We start from the raw sequence: 23,520 nt of genomic DNA, 5'->3' as shown, positions 1-23,520 counted from the left end.
CTACAGACCTTGTGGGCATGAGGATGTGATCATTTTAAAAGAGCTCTAGTCTACCAATCCATTTGATAATATTGCTACTTACACATAAGTTTTCATTTTAACAGAATTGAAAGGATATGTTCAAATGTAAAAACAAAATATCATTCCTCTCTTCCAGTTTTCTCTGTGTCAAGATTCCACATACTAAAGTATGTTCGATGGATTCTTTGTCTAAAAAAAATGTGCTGATCAAGTACTATAGAACAACACAGGCAGGGGAATAAACCTGCTCTAAAGATAGCAAACTGTTTAGGAACATCAATAGTACATCTGCATTTACTGCCCATGTTTTCCCTGTACATTGCTCACACTTTTATTTCAAATGTGCAAGGTTGACAAGCAGCAAGTCCATAATGTCTAGCAGAATTATAATAAGACTTTCTGCAACCAACTTCTTAGCTGTTCTTTAAATATTACTATGCTTCTACATCTGGTAGAGTTATCCAAGTACTTTCTTTAAAAAGGAGCATAGGGGATGCAGTACATGAAGAGTCATGTAGCACCACGCAGATGATGCTGGACTGATTAGATGCACTAGAGTTTTCACTTTGAGGCAGATGGGAAATGGCAATTCTTAGTGCCCATAATGCCATTTACAGGAACATTAGCAGTTAAGAGTGCAGCAGGCACTTGCAGGTGGCACATTTCGGACTAAGTGCTGGAGAACCGTCTTATGTGGCTGCCCCATGCCTCGTGACCTCCAAGGGGCTGCATTTGCTGTGTGCACACATCTACAACAGCGGGACAAGAAGTACGCACCAGGACAAGGTAGCACCAGTCACTAAGGGCTGGCACTTTCCCTGTGCTCCTCCAATCCTTTGGGCCAAGCCACAGCGAAGCAGAAAGCTCCAAACAAAGGGCATGAAGCACAAGAGACCTTCCCCACAAGGCTAGAAGGACACAGTTTCCTCTTATGCAACTGACAGATACAAGAACTGCCTTATGCCTGGTTTTCAACCCAAGAACCTTCCTCCAGTGAGCGGAGATCCTGCTTGCAGCGCCTGGTGCCGGGAGGTCCCCGGCTGTGCACTGGGTACCAGATCTACTGAGGCAGATGGGTGAGCTGCTCCAGAGCTCCTTGGGCCTCTGCATGACGCATCTTACTGGGTGTTCGGGAAATTATGACAGCATGATCATGCACAGAATCAAATATCTTTTCATTTCAAGCGCCTCCATAATATTTTTGAGTTAATTAGCTGTTTAGGATTTTTTTTTCTAATTTGCCTTCCAAGATACACAGAAGTTGACCTTGTGCAGGGCACACTATAAATTTGATCAAACTAGAGATCTTAACTGCCAATTAAAACAAGGAGAAATAGGACAACCTTTACCCTGCATCGATTTAAAGGATAGAGGGAAGCAAAACCTGTTGTGGGTTTGTGTTGTTTTTTGGTTTTTTTTTTCTGTACAGTCAAGAACACAATTTCTGTTGCTCACCTAGTAAACATCAATATGTGCTACTGAGGAGGAAGAGCCTGAATTACTTGTTTAAAAATGCAGTGTATTGAATTTATGCCTTACTTGTTCAATTATGGTAATTTGGGAGGACTTTTGACACTTGTGCAATTGTTAATGCAGCTTGAGAATCTCTGGCTACTTGCACTGGTGGCAGTTTATATAAAATTCACATTTTTATATATTTTACAATCACCTGGTATTTCATAGAAGGAAAATGTAAGAAGTTATAGGTACAATTTATATTATGAGCATGACATCTCTTATTTGAATAATTTAGCTTTTAAATGTATAGTCTGTACTTAATCTGGTAACTGTGAAGGTTGATAGAGTTAGTGGCAGGTCAGTGCAGAATGGCCCATCATGGAATTATTAAAGCAGACAAGCACATTATCACTACGACAAAAGAACTTTACTGCAGTACCTTCCTCTCGCCACAGTATGTTTGCAACTGCAGCATCAGAAAATTGGGAAAGCCAGAAAATAATCAAGAAAAGAAAAAAAAACAATAAAACAATGTCAAAATTTTCATTGCAGCAAGTAACTGAATTAATACTCATGTTCACATGAACTGTTTAATTTGTGAAAACTCTTCAACATTCATTCAAATAAAATAACAGGAAAGACAGATAGTTCTAAATACATTTGCTCCTTTCAGAGACAATTCTGAAACTCTGACATGGGAAAAATCCTCACTGAAATGAAGTCAACTTTAGCCTGTGCAAAGATCAAAGTCTTACTAAAGAGATGATGTTACCTTCGAATGTAACTGGACGTATGGTACAGGCTGTGATTTTCTGTACAATAAGCAAACCTGACATCTTTCAGAAGCCCGAGGCTGGCAGTTACAGCAGCGACACACTTTGCTGCATTTCTTCTTGGAATTTCATGCAACTACACTTTCTTTTAGGATTCAAATACTCTCTAAAAGCACATCCGCATTTGAATTTCTCTTTGAGGTACATCCTATTATTTCCCAACATACTGTAATTTCCCTTGCTCAAGTATTCAAGAGAAACAACCGATATTAACAAGAGCACATAAATCTAATGTGGAATAGAATATATTTTCCAAAGAATTGCCACGAGAGTGCGTATTTACGGCTAACTTCATTTTCAATTCTTGCTTTACATTAACAGCCAGAAAAAGTAGCAAAAATCCCATTTGCACCTAGCCTTTTAGTATCACCATGAACCCGGGAGATCTCCCAAGTGGTTAAGACAGTGGAATTAGGAAGGATCAGGCCTGTGGGAGCTTTTCCACTGGGCAACTAATCACCTTCATTAATTTTGTTTCGGGAGCACTGTGGTCGAGATAACACTGCTGCACTCCTGCGGGAGACAGGCAGCTAAGAATGGCTAGGAGAACATTTGTCTTTGAAATGAAGCTAATTTCACACCCAGGGAAACCTATTTTGCTAGGTAGTGATGTAAATACTGATAAAATACATAATTCAATCAAAGCATTTTTCAAGCACCTAAAGATTTGAGAATGTAGTCTTGAAACTGGCTTTAAAAGAGGTCTTGTACAGAAATTGGTGAAATTTATCTTCTGAAACTGCATATAATTCAACAAAATATTAGGGTTTGGATTCTTTTATTTTTAAAACTATCACCAATTTGTTAGCGTAGTAAAGATGTTAACTGCCCCACACCCCGTACACTTCTGGCACATGAAAGGCACCATCGTCCTGGATGACAAGATTTTTACCTTCCCCACCTGATTCCTCCCCAGAACAGTATCCAACCCTCTGATCAAAGCACAGACAAAATTGTCATTATCTTATGAGTCCAACACACGGCATGCAATGGACTGAACTATCAAATTGCATGTATATTGTTACATCTAAATACACTTTAAATAAGTAAATGCATGGAAAATTAAACTTACGGGTCTTTCTTGCCGAATCTTCTATGAAAAGTGAAGATATGTCTTCATCCACTCCCACCTCATTTTTAGCAATGCAGGTATAGGCACCGGTGTCTTCATACCGAACGCTACTGATATGAAGTTCACTTCCATTTGCTGTAAGAAAGACACGCACAGTGTTCCTCACTGCTGCTAATTGCTTTTACTGCCCTTAATTGCCTTACATTGCTGCAGTTGCCTGGCAATGGCTCAACAGGGTGGCTTCACTGCACAATATTTCCCCATACATAACTAGAGGAATTTCGGGGATTCTCGTGAGAGCTGATATTTTGCTTCTTTCCATTAGCACATACACACTCTGCGCCAGAAACGAACAAAGAACAACCCCAAGTGCAAACAATAAATTACATTTAATTTGTTTCTTCTTGTTAAAAAAAAAGTGGAGAAAAACAACTTCAATTTTGCAAGCGGTTTTTCATCAGATCGCCAAAAACTTGGGTTTGGGAGGGGTCCCTCTACAGTTCTTCCTATCATTTGGGGTTCTGGAGTGGGACTGTTGTCTAAAACCCTCAGAAGATTTTGAGATATCGCACCCAACCACGCTGGGATTTCTGCGTTGCCAGCACTGTTTGAGGGCTGCAATACACCACAGCCAGACCCGGGGGGGTGTGGGGAGATTTTAAATAATTTTTACACAGAAAACTGAAAATAAATAAGTTTGCCTTTCATTGTGTCTGTGGCACCCTCATTTGAACAAGGACCAACAGGAGCAAGAGCCTGAATCCCTCTGCAGAGGCGGGTGAGCTGCAGCCTGATTCTCAGCTGATTGCCTCCAATGGAGTGCTTATACCTCAACAAATAATTTAATGCATTTCTCTTCTGATTTACACAGCTGTACACAAAAGATGAGGCAATGGAGAACCAGGCACATGTTCTTTTAACAGAATGCCGTTACCACTTATATCAATCAATACTGTATTTCCCCAGAAATTCACAGGAGAGAAAGATAAAAAGAAAGAACAGGGGTTTTGTAACACGATTTCCAACAACTGGGGCTTAGTGAAAGTACAAGAACTTCTGGTTTAAAGTGAAAAATAATCCTCCTTAATCCCTGTCTACAATAGTTTAATTAATCAAAATTCTGTTCTTACCTAGGAGCGTCAGTTGTTTGGATAGTTTTGGCATGATATCAATGCCGTTCTTCAGCCAGGTAATTCGGGGATTAGGGATGCCTTCGGCGTGACATTTGAGGCTCGCTGACACGCCGGGCTCCTGCGCTTGCGTTTCAGGGTAGACGCGGATCACTGGTGGCACTGCGGGAAACAAGGAATTGGCGACTTTAAAGTCCCCATCAGGTTCTGCCCGTGTCTGTGGCTCGAGAGGAGGGTCTGGTCTGGGGATGTGAGCAATGCGCCAGCTTCCAGCGCAAGCTACAGTTAATGGCTTTTCTACAGATCAACTTTGGGGGCATAAAATAGAAAATAATAATAGAAAAGAGTAAATTAATAAATGGATACCAGGGAGCAATCCCAATATGTGATGTTGTATTTAGACTGTCCTTGCTTGCTTTCATTGTTACTGACTGAACTTCAGTAAAGTTGGATTAAAACCTAAGGCGGGTACTCCCACATTTAAAAATTAAAGTATAAACTCCAGACCTTCACTGAATCTAGTAAGGAAGGAACTGGGAGTTTTTGTCTATTAGAAGTAGCATATTATTTAACATTTTAATTAAAAATACATCAGGAAATTGCCTGCACATTCACTACCTGTTATTCTGAACAAATAAAATGTCTATAAATTACTTCTCTTCAGAGAGGCTTTCAAAATGTGACTTACCTTGCTTCAGGAAGGCCCCTCTGAACTATTCAACACACTCAATTAGTAGAACTACTAATTATACTACAATTTCAGACAAGTTCATTGATTTTCAATCATGTTGCCTTCATTGCTCAAATCAACAAGGCTTAATATCACCCGTTAACTATTTCTTAACAATTTTCTCACATTGTTCAAAGAGAATTGGCAATATTGCAATATCAGTGAAAAAAAATCAACAGGACTCTCCTTCCTTTCACCTAAAAAAAGGATGTGCTGTATTATGGCTGATGGCATTTGGAGGGTGGTCATGGACTGCTATGTTTCATAATCAAGTGGACAAATTTTCTACCAGATTAGGAAATTTTGGGACTCACAATGTAAATGTTGAATGGGGTACAGTTTTGGAAAGCCACGGTCAGAGTCAAATGCGATATGTGGAGACCCAACTTCTTCCTCAAGGAAGATGAGTAACCTCTGCTAGAACGAGTGAAGGACTGAGGAAAATTTGTGGGTTTTTTTAGAAAGCCTGAATGAGTCAATAAAAAAACTTCCACTGGAAATCACTGGCTTAAGGTACCTAACTCACTGCTGTGTTTTTATACAGTCCATCATCAGGCTCCATGATTGGCAAAATTAAATTGACTTAGCAGTTGCTTTAGAATAAAATGAAATCTGTAGCTTGCTACGTGTCTATATATCCATATGGGGATAGTTTAAATAATCATATTCACTAGCATATACTTTCCATCTTTCTATTTTTATTTTTTATGGGCCTTAGCAGAGAGAGGTGTATTTTACGTCTGTCTTACCTACCAGCTGCCAGGTATTAACCAGAGCTGAGTCATCAGCTTGGACGGAAATCTGCCACAACAGAAAGCCCTCAAGTCTACTTGGTTTTTACAGCTTTAAAAGCAGAAGATTGTTCACGTGTAATCTGGGAGGAAATGCCTAGGGGCAACTGGAGCCAAAAAAATGGGAACTTCTAGGAACCAAATGGCTTTAAACTTCACCTCTGCCCTGGACATGTGGGCTTACTTCTTTGTCTTATATTCCCTTTACCTGAGAAGAAAATGTGTTGAGAGACACAGGGTAGTGAGTATAAAACCATGTAAAAGAGCTTTTTAATCAGGAGGCTACCAAAAAAAGACAAGGTTTGTTTTATTATATTGAGTTTGCAAATTCTAAATGAAAGCATTTCCTAACTTCTTATCTTTTCTCCCCCCTGTCACTGTCAGGGTTCAGCTCGACTTCAGGAGGTGGCAGATCAAGCAGAAGGAGAGCAAAGGAAGATCTGCTGCTGGAAACGGCTGGCAGCTGTCACAGCCATCCCTGCCTTTATTTAAGGGACAGTGCCCAAGCAATTCAGGGGAATAAGACTGAGAGTCGAAAGCTCATGATTCTGCCTGTACCCTGGAAAATTAATTTAAATTTCTCTGAGTCAGTGGCTTCAGGCATGATGGGATAAAGACAGTAATTTTTGTCCACTTTGACAGAATTTTATGAAGGTCCTGCACTCAATGCTTGTCTCACCTATGATTTTCCTGCTACTAGTAACATTTTTAGAACAAAATGATTTAGGAACTGAGCTCCATTGAAAGCCTATGTGATTTATTCAGACTCCTAAAGGAGAGGTGGTTTGTCTCCTACAAATGCATAAGAAAAAACCTGCAATACCCAAGCAGGACAGATGCCCAAATCCTGGCGAACTCGACTGACATTTAGTAGTTAACATCCCCAGGTACTTTCCTAATTGTACAGATGGCAGAACCTGCCTCTTCCAGTCCCCTGATGCTGACCCCTTCCTGCCTGGGGGTTTGCCTGCCCCAGCCTTTTGCAGAAAGACTTAGGAAACATTTCTTCATGGAAAGGGTTGTGAAACACTGGAACAGGCTGTCCAGGGAAGTGGTGGAGCCACCATCCCTGGAGGGGTTTAGAAGATATCTACATGAGGGTCTTAGGGACACGGTTCAGTGCCAGAGTTAGGTTATGATTGGACCAGATGATGTTAAGGGTCTCTTCCAACCAAAATGATTCTATGATTCTATGACCTGTGTGCCCGTGTTTGCACCTGGCTGCATGAAAACCAAGTCTGGAGCAAAGCCAGTGAGGTCCTGTGCCCTGTGCAGAGCTCTGCTCCTGACAGGTTACCTCCTGGAGAGACGGAGATGCCCCAACCTGGGCTCAAGTCTTTCTCTAACACATCTCAAATGGCCAAAGATACCAGAGCAATTTTACTCTGAGTCTAGTGGTTTTTTTCTCACTCACCAGCTCTTAATGGAGATAGAGCCCATCTCGGACATCACCTATTTAATGCTTTCAAAACCAGTGTGGGCTGGTATTTTCTGTCAATAGTTTGCTTTAGGCTTTCCTCTGTGCATGGGTGCTCACATCAACCCTCCCAATGCCTGCCACAACGATCACGCTCCCCGGACACAGGGCGCTCCTACATAAAACAGAGTTTACTTGTCTCATACCATGTTAGTCTGCATGTGAGAGTTCGACATATATTACTCGAAGAGCTGAAAACATAATAGGTTTATATTGCAAAAGGTAGCTCAGGGGTCTTTGACACTGAGTCCATGTTCAGCATGAAAATTAGCTTAACTTGGAATTATAGTAAGGTATCTTTTCCAGAGTGTTTAACAAGGAAACTGCTTTCGTTCACCTACAAAAATATGTGTTGCACCTCCGTTCCTGCTCTCTTATAATTTTCCTGCTCCTTTGATTTTTAAACTCTTTGTTTCTTCTCCCTTGTCTTACATAATTCATTGCACAGGTGAATTATTGCAGGCAACTGCCTTGTGATAACAGCAAACTGCAGAATTCATTTTGATTGCCCCTGCTACAAATTAGTACATTCCAAGTAAGCACATTTCGCTTTAAACTTGCAAAGATTTCGGTGCCAGACTTTGGACTATATGGATTATCCTTTGCTATTTCCCTTGGTGTATATATCGTTGATAACCATTACTGTGTCTGCAGCCAAAGGCAATATAAAAATGCTATTATCTTAAGCAAAGTGGAAAAAAGAGGTATTCAAACAAGTAAGAGATTGGGTAGATTGCCTACTACTGCATAACGAGTAGTATTAATACACCTTACTTGTGAGCAGACCAATTCCTTACAATAAAACAGCTCAGGTGATAAAGTACACGATGAGCACAGATGGCAGTATCAAACACCAGAGACATACATCGCTGCTACAGGACATATCTACTCCAGGGCTTAGTAATAATTAACAGATTAATCATTTACTTGAGATGTTTTATTCTTTCCATTTATGATTTGAAAGAAGTTTTCAGCCTTATCTGTTTTCTCTTGAAAAGTCATATTAACAAAACATCTGTGTTTAAAACATCTGTTACTGGAAAATTTGTCCTATTGGAGCCTTATAATTGGGCCCAGGATCAAACAGCTTTTAAAAACTGTTTTCAAGGAAGACAACATTCTGATTTATGCTGATGTTTTCCAGAGCACGAGGACCAAGAAAAACGCTACCCTACACTCAGCAGTCTCTTGATTTGCATACTACCAATTTTCATAGTTGATTGCAATTTTATTAGATTTTTTATCCTCAGCAACTACTTTCCCTCTTGAAAATGATAAATGGCTTTTCCTTCATACAGTTAGACTATGCTGTACACATTTCCCAAGCAATATCCATACATAGGAGAGAACATAACTTTCCTACTGTTCTTGGCTTCTCCTGATCAAAGATACCAGCACACAAGATGAATTTTTCGTTCTGAAACTTTGTGCTGTCTTTCAGCACATTCTTTTCTTCCAAAGACTTTAAGGGCCAGGCGTGTAAATACACTGAAGATGTGAGGCAGTGGTTTGCAGCATCCATCTGGTGGTCTTTGCGATTTCTGCTTGTCCAAAGGAGCATCTGGATCTGGCCATATTATTTGTGATATCCTGACCCAGCTGATACAAGTACGTGCCCGTATTCCAGCAGGATTTGACTGCACTGAAGTCAATTTACTTTCCATGGGCAAGAAAAGGAACAACCATGACAATACACTGGAATAAAAGCAAGGCTTTCTATGGGGAAACTTTTGATAAATTTGATCAGTCTGGAAGAGATTCAAGCCAAACTCCAAATCCCAGAAACTTTTGTCAAAATTGGTCTCAAATATTTTTATTTAAGCTTTTATTTCCTAATTTTCTATATCACCTAATCAAGGAGCTGTTACAAGCCAGTTTTATGTTTTGAAGACACAAATGAGAAAGAAAGATAAAGAGAATACAATATGTTGGATAAAAGCATATGAAGAGTATGCACGTAACCAGGATCAGATTCTTTTAAGGAGAAAAAGGCAACAAGAGGAAACTATTTTGTACGCTGATCTGATGGGCCTCAGTGGAACAGTAAGCCAGGGTCCAGGTGGTACATAAAGGATCAAAGGACACTGGAGCTTTGAAAACACTGAATTAACTGAGTTGCAGTCTGAAAGTTGGGACCTGTCTGTACAGACACAGTGAGCTTGGGAAGGGTTGGGATAAACCCTTTTACTTCCAGTTGGTTCTTCCTTCTCTACTCTTTCCCAACAGAGAAACTTGAAGTTTTCTCTATTAAAAAGAAAAAAACAAAATTCTGATTGTTTTCACAGAATAAAACACTCTGTGTTTTTGATGTTCGAAGTGTATCAGTCCCTCCCTGGAGGAAACAGGCAAGCAGATACACGTTAGTTCTGGGCTGACTTGGTTCTGTCACATTCTCTTACTGTTTTAGTCCAACACAGAAAAGCAACAAAACCCCTCCCATGTTGAAGATGGAGTTTTTAGTTTGATACTGACAGACAGAGACAATCCCCAGCGCTGAACAGAGCCCGTCAACTACACTTAGAATCCCGGCGTCTTCACTCAGTTCAGCTTGGCTCAGCTTCTTCCCTCTACTCCTGTCAAGAGAAATCCCTCAATTTGTCCTCTAAGTTAGTATAAACCATGAAGTATTTCCTGAGCAGGGCTCTGCCTGGGGAACCCCACCAGGCATCTGAAGGGAAGAACGTTGTCCTCTCTTGGGGGCTGTTACCCCAACATCCTTTGCTGGAGGAAGCCACCACAAAGGCAGAAAAGGAGAGAATTTAGTGATGTGGGCAGCCAGTCAGCCACATCAAGAACCACAAAACCTGGATTTACAAAGCCTAATGGCTCACATGGGAATATCAGATGCTGTAAGACAAAGATTCCTAGACCCTGCAGTGTTTTCTAGCAAGTCTGGGTTAATAACAGAACATATGGCATTTTTTTCAGTATTTAGTCACTATATAGCAACATTAGGATTAGGATTTTTTGTATAACAGTGTTCTGGTATTAATAAGAAAAACTGCATGCAGCTGTGGTCTGAAACTTCCATTCAAAAAGAAAATGGGATCTTTCAACAATAAGTTAAATCTAAGTGGCAGGCATGAGTACAAAACAAATCAACCTCTCCCCACACTCCATCTAGCTTTCCTCTCATTCTGGTTTCAGTTTCAAAGCCTTTGGGCCTTATATTCTCAGTGATGATAAAGTCTACATTGTTGTCTGCCAACTAAACTCCATTCAGGCCTCATAATATATCACGTAATATACACGGGATTAAGTTGTTAGCTCGCTTTTCTTTCAACTGCCATTCATCAAACAAATAGCACTTTGAGGAAGGAAACCTATTTTCCCTGCTGCAGCATGCACAACCTAGTTATCCACATTGCCGAGACTTTACAGTTTACTGTCTCAAAAGATGACAAATTATTATGTAGAAATATTAAGCCAGTTTTCATTCAAATCAACTGGGTGTTTCATGCTCCCCTCCAGTTACTCGCTGTGGGTGGGGAGCAGTTACACACATGCAAAAGACCTGAGCTGCAGTCAAACCTAAATCCCACGTCCACCTCAGTGCTTCTTAAACTGCATAAATATTCCTTTTTACTGTTTCTCTTCATGTCAGCCTCTCTCTACTAACCTGTGTGTAGCTATATGCTCTTACTCTCTCCTTTGTAGAGGTCTGCACACGTCTGAAGAAAGAACTAAATCTTAATTTTCTTTACAATATATCTACTGTAATAAAGTTACTGAATTATCCTGTAAAACAAAATGTTTTCATACCAGAGTATGTCAAAATCTACCCACAGTGAGCAATGGGTTACCCTGCCTCCTATTCTGGGGATACTGCTAGTCATATTAGCACACGTAAATATGGGTTTAAAGTTGGATAAGGATTTTGCTGCTGGATACTCCACGGGCTGGTCCCTCAGTGAAATGCTGATTTAAGGTAATGTAATTTTAAACAAAATCCATATGGCTGAGTTTGAGGTCAGAAGAAAGACAGCAAATGCCTGAATATAAGTTCTACCAGGCACAAGTGTGGTCCAGGGGACAGAGGGGAATGAGGATGCTGGAGCGTGACCCGTGCGATTCTCTCACCTGTAAAATGGTTTGCCCTCATTTTGCAAACCAGTGGCCCATATCTTTACCCAATGTAAATAGCTCTCAGTGAACCAAGCTGACTACAACCAGGTTATAATCTGATTTATAGCTGAGTGTTAGATAGCTAGTTTTGGAAACACTGCACTGTATTTATTTAACTGTGCTGAGCTATTTCACGCAACAGAAATTATCTTCTGGAAGAAGAAATTACTGAAGCAACACTGCTGTTGACAAAAGTAGTCATTAGTCCAAGAGACGCTGTGAAACACTGCTCTTAACTCTATGGAAACGTTACTGACAGCTTGTTTGATAGAATACCTGCTGAAGCCCAGGTAATTATACATGTTCCCCCCTTGGTACCTTTCTTTTTGATTGCCTGTGTGATAGCAAGAGCGAGCAAACCCCATGCTGCCTTTACTCTTGTAGAAAGACAATTTGGTGCACGGCCTTTCACATCTCTGCGCAAATGAGATTAACATGCAACTTTGCTTACAGGAACATTTTCATGGATCGTCATATATGCCATTTACTAACCATTCACCTGAAGGATGTGGGTCTGATACAGCTCTTCATAGCCGTAGGCATGACAGGTGTAATTGCCCATATGAATAGTCGTTACCTTGGTGATGTAGAGGGAATCATCTTCTCCAAAATCCTGTATGTAACAAAAGACAGGAAAGATGCCTTATTATTTAGTAATAATATTTTAAACACCACACAAAGCAAGACTACCTCTTCAGCAGTTTTGATAGCATCACAGCTTGGAAACACAGCTTGAATTTTGAACAGTGAGTTTTAAAGTTCATAAATCAACGTGTAGGGAGAAAATGAGCAGCAATTTAAGAGTAAAGCAAACTAACTCATCTGAGAACATGAACTTTTGTGCTGGTTGCTAACAAGATGCTCTTTGTGCATGAAAAGATGGCAATTTCCAGCTGTTTAATTTATAGGGGAATTTAATATCAACCTGTTAACCTCAGACGCATAAAATGCTAACTTCTGGGTGGGTAAAGGCTTCCTTTATCTCTGCTGGTTCTTAGAAAATGCATTGTAACCTTGAGACTTGATGAGAAAGAATGGAAACTGTTTGTCGCCGATCTCAGACAATATCCTAGGCAGGAGACAAGGAAAAAGACAAAAAGCATTCTCTCAAAGAAACTTTTGATTTGTAACTGCTAGAGAAGCATCTTTCTTTATCCCCTTCATCTTCCCAGATCTGCTCTTGCACTACTTCAATTTCTGATTATGGATGGAGAGAATATGAGTCAGTAGAGAGGTTTTGGCACTTGAATATGTTGTACAAGTGCCCTGCTTAGGAGTATTATTTCAAATTATAGTTAAGAGAACCACAGTAATGATTGGTGTATGAAGGAGCTTCTCTTGTTACTCCATTAACATTCAGACTTCTGCAGCTCCAGAATGTTTGTAGTTCTAAGCAAACCCAGAAGGATACGTTTAAAAAACAGTTCATGAGCTTGAACAATTTTTCTTTAATTAGCTCCATGAGTTAAACTGGCTAAACTAAACTCTTCGCAGAATTTCATGGCAAAAATATGGTAAAATTCAAGTTAGAATCTCCTGATGCAGACCTGCAATGCCAGCTGGCACTCTTAAAGAAAAGTATAATACAAAGTATCCCATCTCTTGCAGAACGGGACTGATCTGGCACTACTTCTGCCGGCTCTGGCATCAAAACCATCTCAGATATTCCTGCCACCTCCGGTGTCAGGCAGATTTGGCATTCACACTACGGGATACACTGGTTAACCTACCCAATACGTTATTACAAATATCTACTAAAAAATTTCCATTTCAAGCATTTGCCTGTTTTCTGGTCAGCTAGATCTTTCCTGACAGAAAACACAGAGACATGAGTAACTGCAAACAGAAAAGATATCAACCCTGCTCAAATGATATCTGCATGAAATACAGAAAATGCTCGCAGTGGAGGGGACTCAATAACAGTTTCTAAAGTTAATCCCAAAGCAACTCAAATTGAATTTAGATCAATAAAAGCAGGGCGGCTACTTTTATGGAATGATTTATAAGGAGTTGTGGAAAAACAGGACAATAAAATCTTCCCTGCTCTAAGTACATTGCTTCCTTTAAGATATCTCAGAAAAATATTACGAATGCTTGGTTTGTGCTCCGTAATTGTCTTTTTATGGACGATCTGTGTTTTTCCAATGCATACAAATGTATTAATATAAGTAAAGACCCTTGCAAAAACAAACTCATGCAAGATTATATCATCATTCTCTTCCTCTCCAAATGCATTTTTCTTGTAAAGAGAAGTTTATATTTGTAAAAGCATGGTTTATGACTTTTAAAAACTATTTTCTGACTTCTAGCATTTAAAGGTTATCAAAGATGACTTCGGTTAACACTATATCATTTACATCAGGCACAGAACAAAATCATCTGCCCTGCATTAGAACTTGCACACACGCAATAAATTCACATAAGAATACAACATTATTAAGAATGACCAGTATTAGATGCGGGAAGGAAAAAGTGTTTATGAAATTCAGGTTCAGAACTGAACATTTGCTGCTACAAAAAGAATACTGAATTCTCTAACAAATTAATGACTCTTTCTGTGTGCTTATTTATTGCAGCTCACGGTTTCTCCTCATGGTTCCCTGTGGATATAATTAGTACATTAGGATTTCACTGTTACATTATTATATATGCATGCATTCTTATGCACAAGCACTTTCTGCATATATTTCATAAAGGTATATTTGGAAGCGCTGTAAAAACTCGAGCCCTGGAGCATCAGGAAATGATGAGTCTTTGATTCCTTAATAGCCTCTAACTCTACATCTTACCCTCATTCCCATGGGATGCTGTCCCAGGCTGTGGGGGCAGCTCTGGGATAATATTTGGCTATTTCCCACAGCCCTCCCCACCACCCTGCCTTTGGTAGCTCTTAGGAGCTGCTCCAGGGCAGCCCCTGCCACTCTGTGAATGGGGTGCAAGTTCTAACAACACTGACCCTGTGCTCAGTTGCTCTCTTGGCGTGCTGGGAAGCACCTTCACAGGGTGTAAGCCTGTAGTGCCGCACACAGTTTTATCAAGCCGAGAAGGGAGTGCAGGTCAATAAGGACATCTTGTCTTTCAAAACCATGTATCAGGCAAGCAGGAGCTCTTTCAACAAAAGTTCTCAGAAACTGTTTAGCACAAAACATTTTTAGAGACTCGGGTTCTGAGCTCCATCCCTGGTCTAGTGGAAGGGGTCTGCCCATGGCAGGGAGGTTGGAACTAGATGATCTCTAAGGTCCCTTCCAACCCAAACCAATCTATGATTCTGTGATCCAAATATGCACATGTGAGCTTGCTTGGAGAACTGGCAGGGGAGAGGATGGGGAAGGCAGAGGGAACAGGCAGAATTCACGCTGGAAAAAAAGGCAGAGGGAAACACTTCTTGTGTGCTTTGACTTTTCTCTGATGGCTTTTGCTTGCAAAGCCAGGTTTCCATGTCACCATGCACCTGAAAGCAGTTAGAGGGAGCCATAAACATCTATAAAAATTACTTAATGTAATTCTTCTGTCCTGAAAACCACCCAACCCTTAGAGCAGAGAACCCCAGGGCTGTCCAGGAGCCACAGCGAGGGCTGCACCCCCACCCCAGGTCCGGCCTGCTCCTTCCTCCAGCAACACCCAAGAGTTGGAAATAGCATTTTTAGTTATCAACCCATGAAAAAAGGGCAGGCAACCAGGAGAAAGGCAAAAAAACCCCAACTTGTGGGATATGGTTTTCTTCCTTTACCATTGAAGAATTTTCTTGTGAAGAGGAAGAAACAGAAGTGACGAAAATATATGAACAAGAGGCAGAAGCTATTTTAACCCCCACAAACTGATGAGTCTTGCACCTTGCCAGATAAGGATAAGGTGTTCATCACCTCTATTTTATGAATTTCATTATAAAATAACATTACATGTTCTGGTAAAAAAAAAAAAAAAAAATCAGCAAGGTGTGCTTATAATTGATAAGGTCGACTACTGGCAGATGATAAATTGACTTCTCCTGCAGTTTGTCTCATGTTTTCTCTCTCTTTCTGGAATAAAAAGTTCTCTGCCCTTCATGAGCTTCTTTTATGTCTTCCAGTTACCCTTCAAATAAAGGACTGATTAAGTGACCTCAGAATACGTTTTAACTTCCCAAGATTATAAAAATGCACAACCCTGCTTTTTAAATTGATAACAGCTCAGTAACCTAAAAATAAATTTAAAAAAAAAACCTTGCTACTGCACACAGTCAATTTGAAAAAATAACAAAGCAGATCCTAGAAAATGGGTATGCACTTTTTTTTTGTATTGTATTTCCTTTCCATCACTACTGATTACCCAAGGCATTGGTCTCTCCAAACAGATGATTTTTCATATTTATTTATCCCATTTCTCCCTTCTAATGCATTCCCTGGTCATGCAATCTGCCACGGCTCAGAGACAACGTGCTTAGAAATGTGTAAAACATTGCATATTGCTTATAAATCTCGTTCACATTCTGTCTCAAGTGAAATCCAATATGTGATTGTAATGCCACAAATCTCCTGCTCTGACACCCAGGACCAGGCGGTGGAGATGGAGCCCACATTAACCTGGGGCTGCCGAGCCATGGCTGGGGCCAATGCTAGAGGATGCAGGGACACCACCTGCCCACCATTTTTGCCCATTTCAGATGCTTTTTCATAGAATCATAGAATCATTTTGGCTGGAAAAAAACATTTAAGATCACTAAATCTAACCATTAACCCACACCGCCAAGTCCACCACAAAACCATGTCCCAAAGAACCTTATCTACATGTCTTCTAAACCCCTCCAGGGAAGGTGATGCCACCACTGCCCTTAGCAGCCTGTTCCAATGCTTCACAACTCTTCCCAGGAAGACATATTTCCTAATATCCAATATAAATCTCCCCTTGAGGTCATTTCCTCTCGTCCTGTCACTTGTTTCTTGGGAGAAGAGACCAACCCCCTCCACACTCCAATCTCCTTTCGGGCAGTTCAGAGATCAGAAGTTCTCCTCCTGTTCTTCAGGCTGAACCCCCCAGGTCCCTCAGCCACTCTCATCACACTTGTGCTCCATGAAGCTTTCTAACACATCCTGGAGTTGTTCTGACACAGAATAGAAACATTTAAAGCACCTAAAATTTTGGCAAGGTTTCTTTTTTTTCCAGGAAGTTTGAAGAGAAATTAGCATAGAGTAGATTCAGGCTTATTATTTTTTAGGGTAACTTTCAGTTACTTGAGAAAAATAAACAAACTTGCCTTATAGCTATAAACAGGAAGAAGGAAGAGAAAAACAAGTCCAAGTGGCACAAAACCAGAAAACCCTCCCATCTGTGCAGCTATGGGCAAAGGCTGGCACAGGTGCCAATGGGGCACATGCTCCCCAGCAAGCAGCCACTGCCTGGCCCACACAATTTTAAACCTATGCAGTGATTTTAAATCACCCCAATTAGTACTGAATGCTCCTAATACACTTTGGGGATGAGTCCCAAAGACAGCTGATACCCTCTCACCACACTGACTTAAGCATGTCCATAAGCAGAAATGTTTGTAGGTGGTTATTGTTCTCCGAATGGTTTCTTCTCTTGGGAGAATCCCACCAGTTGCTGGGATTTCTTGCTAAATAATAATAATAATAAAAACAACAACAATAATGTGCTTCACTTTCAAGCCCTTCCCTTTCGGTTCTTTCCGCCAAGCCCAAGGAGGCTGGGAATCTCCGCCATGTGTCTCCAGTCTCTACCAACAAAACTTGGGGCTAACTGGTGTCACTGGTTTTCCCCTAGACGAAGAGAAATGCCACCACAACTCCATAGTAACCAGTACAGCAGTGAAAATATATCAACCAGCTTATGTCAAAAAACTTGCCTGATCCTGAGAGCCCTAGAAATCTCTCTCTGATAATGTTTACAGGATTTTAAAACAAAATGTACCCAAGAGTTTAATGAGATTATTATTATGCAAAATCTACAACAATGGCTATCACTTTGAAAATTATTTCTTCTCACTAATCAAATGTCTCTGACCTTTTTTACAATAGATTCGTGAGTGATTCATATAAAAATAATAAAAACTAAATTAGTCATGGGCTCTTAAATCACTTTCTTTGGTGTTTTTAATAATTCATTTCCAGAGACAAGCTGAGAACCTATGCTTCATTAATATTATTTGTTCTTGGTTTTACACATGCTATCACTTCAGTAATTTACATGGAGAAAAATTCAGCCTTAAGCAAATGCCAGAAAACTATCGCAAACACAGCCTGATGGGTTATTAATTTATCTTTTCTTGCTTTTCTGCTCAAAGAATTTAGCACAACATAGCTTCTTTAGCTGATGAGCTAAAAAAGTTTTTTACTTGAACATATGGAAATGAACCTTTCAGATAGTTGTGCAACTATAATATAGATAAAAATGGATGACTTTTATATCCCGAAAACCTCACAGACACAATACCACAAGGAAAATCAATGGTAGCCGTCCTGCTGGAGCTGTTGAAAGGGAGGAATTAGCATTCCAGAGACCTAGTGAAATGTTTCTATTAACTGGATCCAGTAGATATTTCAGAAAAATGCAATGACCATGGCTGAACAGGTAAGTACCAATCTTCGAGGAAATTATATTCATAAACTACAACTTTGTCCCTACAGTACAGAGGTACATAACTGGGATTAATGGATTTCAGTCTGTAATTCCATTATCAATTCCAACAGTCAGAGCAGGTATGGGCGAGTGCAACTGATTCCACAGAGTTCTAATCTCTTTCTCAAATTTTTTCTAACACCTTTTTTGAGCATGTTTGACTAGTTACCTTAATACCACACAGGAGACAGGCTCACTCCTTTCTTCCGACTCATTTTCAGAAGATTCATGCTGTATTCATAGATCTGCTTTTTGTTATAACACCCAAGCCAAGAGCATGCAATTTGTCCATAGGAGAGTTGCATCTAACATCTCAAGCTTCTCAAAACTTTCACCAGGTTATGTGCCCTATACTCCTCCAAAAATGCAAGCAAAACAAAACCACTGCAGAGTAACATTTTCTTCCACAAACCCAGGATGTTTAGGAAGGTGAAGCCTTATACTCCACAGGTTATTTATGACCAGGTAACAACCAGAATCCCCAGATCCCTCTCTGCAGAGCTGCTTTCCAGCATCTCATCCCCCAGTCTGTATGTACAGCCAGGGTTGCTGTGTCCCAGCTGCACAATCCAGCACTTGCCCTTGTTAAACTTCATGCGGTCTCCACGAAGGTATTTCTGCATTTGCAATAATCACCTACAAACTTTGGCCTGTGACTCAAAACCAAGCGATTCCACTGAAGGCACAAGTGGATACAAGTTCTATGATCTTCATCATCGCAAAATCGGAGATTCTATATGTATTTTGAAAATACTGTAAATATTCATTTTCCACTTATCCTCTATTTTAGAGCCTGCAAAGACCTAAGATACTAGAAGCACTATGTGATTTCTTAAACTTTGATTTGAAAGAGAAAAAATTTGGCTTTAAACATGCAACCTCCTGTCATTTCCTCCCATTGCTGTATTACTGCAGCATGTGGGATGACACAGGGTTTGATCATTTTAATGGCCCAATTTCTATTAGCAAGGTATTAAGTGGGGTTAGTCACACATGATCTTTTTATTATTTAACAGTGGAACTACGCTAAAAACATCAACAGGAATGTATTGCCTTCATACAGCATGTTTTAATGAGAAATCTAACCCAAACTACTTTTACCTGAAAGGCTGGCCATTTGCTTCAGGTTTCTAATATTATACACGGAAAATTGACATTTACATGAATATACATGAAACGTGTATCAAGGCAAACAGCACAGGACTTGTAAGAGCCATGAGATATACACGGAGGTGAATCTTCCCAGGTGCACAGACAGATGTGGAATGTGAGCCAACCAAAGATTTAGAAAGTGGTCTGTGCCCCCCAGAGTCACTTCTGCCACTTCCCCACGCTCTTTGCACCATTGACCTGTCAGAGGTTTGGTGGGCAGAGATGGAGCCAGGGTTGGATTCTGCCAGAGTAAGGCAAAGAGATTTGTATGGGAAGGAGGAAAACCTTTTTGGAGAAGAGAATCCCTCCTTTTCCCCCAGGCAGGGACTTACACCTGCGAGCTCAGCCCATGGTGCCTCTGCGGTGCTGGGTGATGACACGAACCCCAGCAGCAAACCCCAGACTTTCTTCCCATGGCCTCAAGAAAGGCAAGAATGGATGAAGGTGAAAGCAGACTTCTCTCCAAAAGAACTTCCTTCCTCCGACAGGAGGCATTGGCAGAGGAGACGTACAGGAACCGTGTGAGCCTTTGCAGAACACGCTGCTGCGCTCCCATCAGCAGCTGTTCGGCTGCTTCCCAAACCGGGGACTTGGTCCTCATGATGAACAGCTTCTCCCCCAAACCTGGACTTGTCTCATCACAGCTTCAACCCATCTGCCCTTTAGCCTGTGTGACATCCCAACACTGGAACACAAAACTGAACGTGCATGAAACTGGCGCGGGGCTTTTTTGTACAGAACACTCAAGACATGAGAATGTGGCACATGGATTTGGTACTGTACACTTCTCCATGTACTTTGTGCAGGGTGAGCTGACTGATACACACAAGTGACAGTAGTAAACAACTGATATGCTGCATTTTGTTAACTCATGGGAGCATGCTTGTTAAGGGCAGTTATTGATTTTTCATCAAACAAGGAAAAAGACAAGTCATCAAGTATCTGCAAAGCACTCTCACTCCCCTTCTGCATCCACAGAAATTACGAAATCTGTATGTCAATGATCTGTAATGGAAAGCTTATTTTTGAACTAATGCAGATTCAAGTTAAAGTGCATGAATTAATATGAAATTAAAAATGAAAGATACTAACAAATTTATGTTACAGCATTACACTTGGTAATTCACCAAATTCTTATCTACCTGTATTCTGTAACATTTGTTTGCCTATGGTAATATTCTCTTCTCTGTTGTTTGCGTATGCTTTCACCATCCTTCTGGAGCATAAACCTTTGTTTATAAATTTTGTTTATAAATGTATCTATGTTTCTCTGGAGATAATGTCAAACCATGTGAAACAATATCCTATAAATACTGAATAAATACATTTGACTCCATGAGGAGTTTATTATATTTTCAAACTGTGGAATGCTTTTATAATCACATATTTGGGAAGACACACTGTTTGTCTAGGGGACTACTGTATATTATTTTGAAAGATGACACATTTTGACCACTTCACTATTTGCAGTCAGAAATCAAGTTATAGCTATCACAGTCTTATTAGTTTCAGCTACACTATAGTTATTTTTTGCATGAGAAAAGTTGATGTGTCTTTCTTAAAGCAAAGCTGCAAAAGGACTTCTGATAGATAAATCATATGGATGCTCTATGGATAATATTTTTTATGCTAAAAGCAATCTTAAATGTTTGCAAGAAAGATGGTTTAATTACATGTACCATTAAGATGGCTCTTTTGCAATTGCTATGTGACAACTCATTAACAGAGTTCTTCACAGACAGGAGAAGACAAATTATTACTACGTTGGTTATGAAAGCTTTTGATTAAAAGAGCAATGAAAAGTTATTGATATTTGGTTGCCAATCAAACTATCACATCAAAATTATTTAAGTAATGCACTTAAACAACCAAGCTTTATAGTAATCTTCAACCTTTCAGTTCTGCGTAAATTTAGGATTATCTAGGTTCTTGCTAACCGTCTTTGCCACTTCTAGTATTAATCTGGAACACAGTCAACCTTCTCATGTCACTATTTGTCATGAAATCTGGAGAGAATAAAGCCACAAAGGACTTTTTAGCGGTGCCTCTCCTGTGCTGCTCTCACACCTAGTTGTAAGGATTCTGTTTTTTCCAGAATTGAGCTTCTGTTTTCATCTGATTTCCTGAATTAGCATGTGGAAGAGAAAGAGTTTAATTGAAATATAGTATGAGGATTTTTCCAAGAACACGAATATCCTGTAGGTTTGTATGTGATTACCACTGCGGCAGGAGCAGGGAGGATTTTCTTGAAGTTAAAAAGGTACAATTAATCTCCTGTTGCACTTCCAATTAGCCAAATTGCTAACCTTATTGTGAAAAGCAGAAATGCAATTGAGTTTCTGCTTGAGGCGTACTAAAAGAAAACTGAAGTAATTTAATTAACCGACTTCAAGTATATTAAGAAGCACACTGCCTTTACTTTCCTGCTGTCAAAGCCTTTACATAGATTATTATTTAATGTGAGTTTTGATACCTACGAGAGGCTGAAGCTTTGAACCGTCTGGGGCACTGCTGAGTGTGTGTGGCTCCAGACATCTGCACACTGCAAGCCTCAAAGGGCTTGCTGGTGCTACTTCCATCCTACACACAAGTATCGACCCCAAACACAAGCATGTTCACGATGCAGATGAATGTGGCTCATGTTCCACAAGTACAGGTCTTCTAAAACTTGCAATTATTCTAAATAAAAAGACTGGATTTACCAGCTGAAGGACTGTCTCTTCATCCCTGCTAAGAACAAGCGCTTCAGACATGGAGGTGTCCATCCTCGACAGCCAGAGAGGGGACAAACCTGCACTCAAGAGTCCTACAAACTGCCCAGAGCAGGAGAGGGAAAATAAAAGATGGTGATCCCCAACTTGTGTCACCTCAATAACCAGACCACAATACAGATGGCAATGATATATACACAGCATCAAAAACTTTACAGTTTAATTAAAGATGAAAAAGGTGTGGAGGTGTTTATTGGATAAAAAGAAGTTGATGTACGCTAGTAGCAGGTGTTATATGACAGGGTGAGAGAGGCTGTAAACTGACATGTGAAACATTAAAATTGAGGCATAAATCCTCTTTTTCCTCCTTGTAAGAATTTCAGAGTGTTCCTTTGACATGGTTTCTCAGTGATATACTAGTTCAAACAGATCAAAAAGTGGGGTTTTTTTCTGCTGTATTGTATGGGACTGTCTTAGGGGATGTTGAATCAGGAATCAGTTTATGTGCAAGAACATAACTCTTCCTCTCAATGTTTAATAATCAAGGAGAAAGAAAATCACCTATAAGTAAACCACACTGGGGCTAGTGCTAAATTGGAGAAAACTGGCACTTCAGCCTGAAAATTTACTCTACAAAATTCTACTTAAAATAGTATGAGCTGCAAGTGAAACCACAGAGCCATGTGTTACCTGTCCTTCAAGGATGTCTTTGTACTCCAATCCCTGGACTATCACTTTGTGCCCAGCTCATGCATGAACTTCTGATCTTTTAAGATCAATGGGATCATAACTAAAATTTCATAAAGGTAAGATAAATACCTGGAATTTTCATTATTTTTGGATGTCTATAAGAAATCTATTTGGATTCACCAGCTCAGTTATAATTACTGAGTTTGTGCACACAGTAATCACCTCTACATAGTGCACACGGATTTCCTGCTAAGGTAGAGTCAACAAATAATGTAACGGGTTGCAGTGTCTATTTCTGTCCCATGTGCTGTAATCTTCATGTATTAATGCAGAAGAGTAAAGCAAAGATTTTTCACATTTCAGTAACCCTGGACACACAACAACTTAGGGAGCTACAGTATTGACTGTAACAACCCTGAACTGAGTGGTTACCAAATTAACAAGAGCTGAACATAAACATACATCAACTCTTGCTGTAGTGTAATTAAAATAAAACCTGATTTACTGTGTACTGTAATGCAAACAGAAATGAAATACAGACCATATTTTGTACACTACTTTCCACTCTCTCTGTAATTAAATGTTATTAAATAAATTAGTAAGTTTATACCATCATTCAGGTATTGTCTTTACTACAAACTATGACTCAGACATCAGACCAGCACTGCAAATTAGAAGAGATTCATCTTCCTTCGAGGTTATTGCCACACCCTGC

General features: G+C 40.0%; 1 protein-coding gene across 5 annotated transcripts in view; it reads right to left on the bottom strand.

Moving 5' to 3' along the window:
* The window catches only part of FSTL4 (follistatin like 4), a 219,878-nt gene that overhangs the window by 16,468 nt on the left and 179,890 nt on the right, over window positions 1–23,520 (bottom strand). For 4 of the 5 annotated variants that reach the window (XM_071814763.1, XM_065849394.2, XM_071814764.1 and 1 more), the window contains 4 exons: window positions 12,130–12,250; window positions 4,515–4,676; window positions 3,385–3,519; window positions 1,919–1,945 (listed from right to left, as the gene is read on the bottom strand). In XM_071814763.1, coding sequence (XP_071670864.1) covers window positions 1,919–1,945; window positions 3,385–3,519; window positions 4,515–4,676; window positions 12,130–12,250 — 445 coding nt within the window. The remainder of the gene's footprint in view (window positions 1–1,918; window positions 1,946–3,384; window positions 3,520–4,514; window positions 4,677–12,129; window positions 12,251–23,520) is intronic. The other variant, XM_065849395.2, reaches the window with a different exon arrangement.

The sequence above is a fragment of the Patagioenas fasciata genome, chromosome 14 (genome assembly GCF_037038585.1).
Source record: "Patagioenas fasciata isolate bPatFas1 chromosome 14, bPatFas1.hap1, whole genome shotgun sequence".
Classification (NCBI taxonomy): domain Eukaryota; kingdom Metazoa; phylum Chordata; class Aves; order Columbiformes; family Columbidae; genus Patagioenas; species Patagioenas fasciata.
This window is presented reverse-complemented; position numbering and strand designations above follow the sequence as displayed.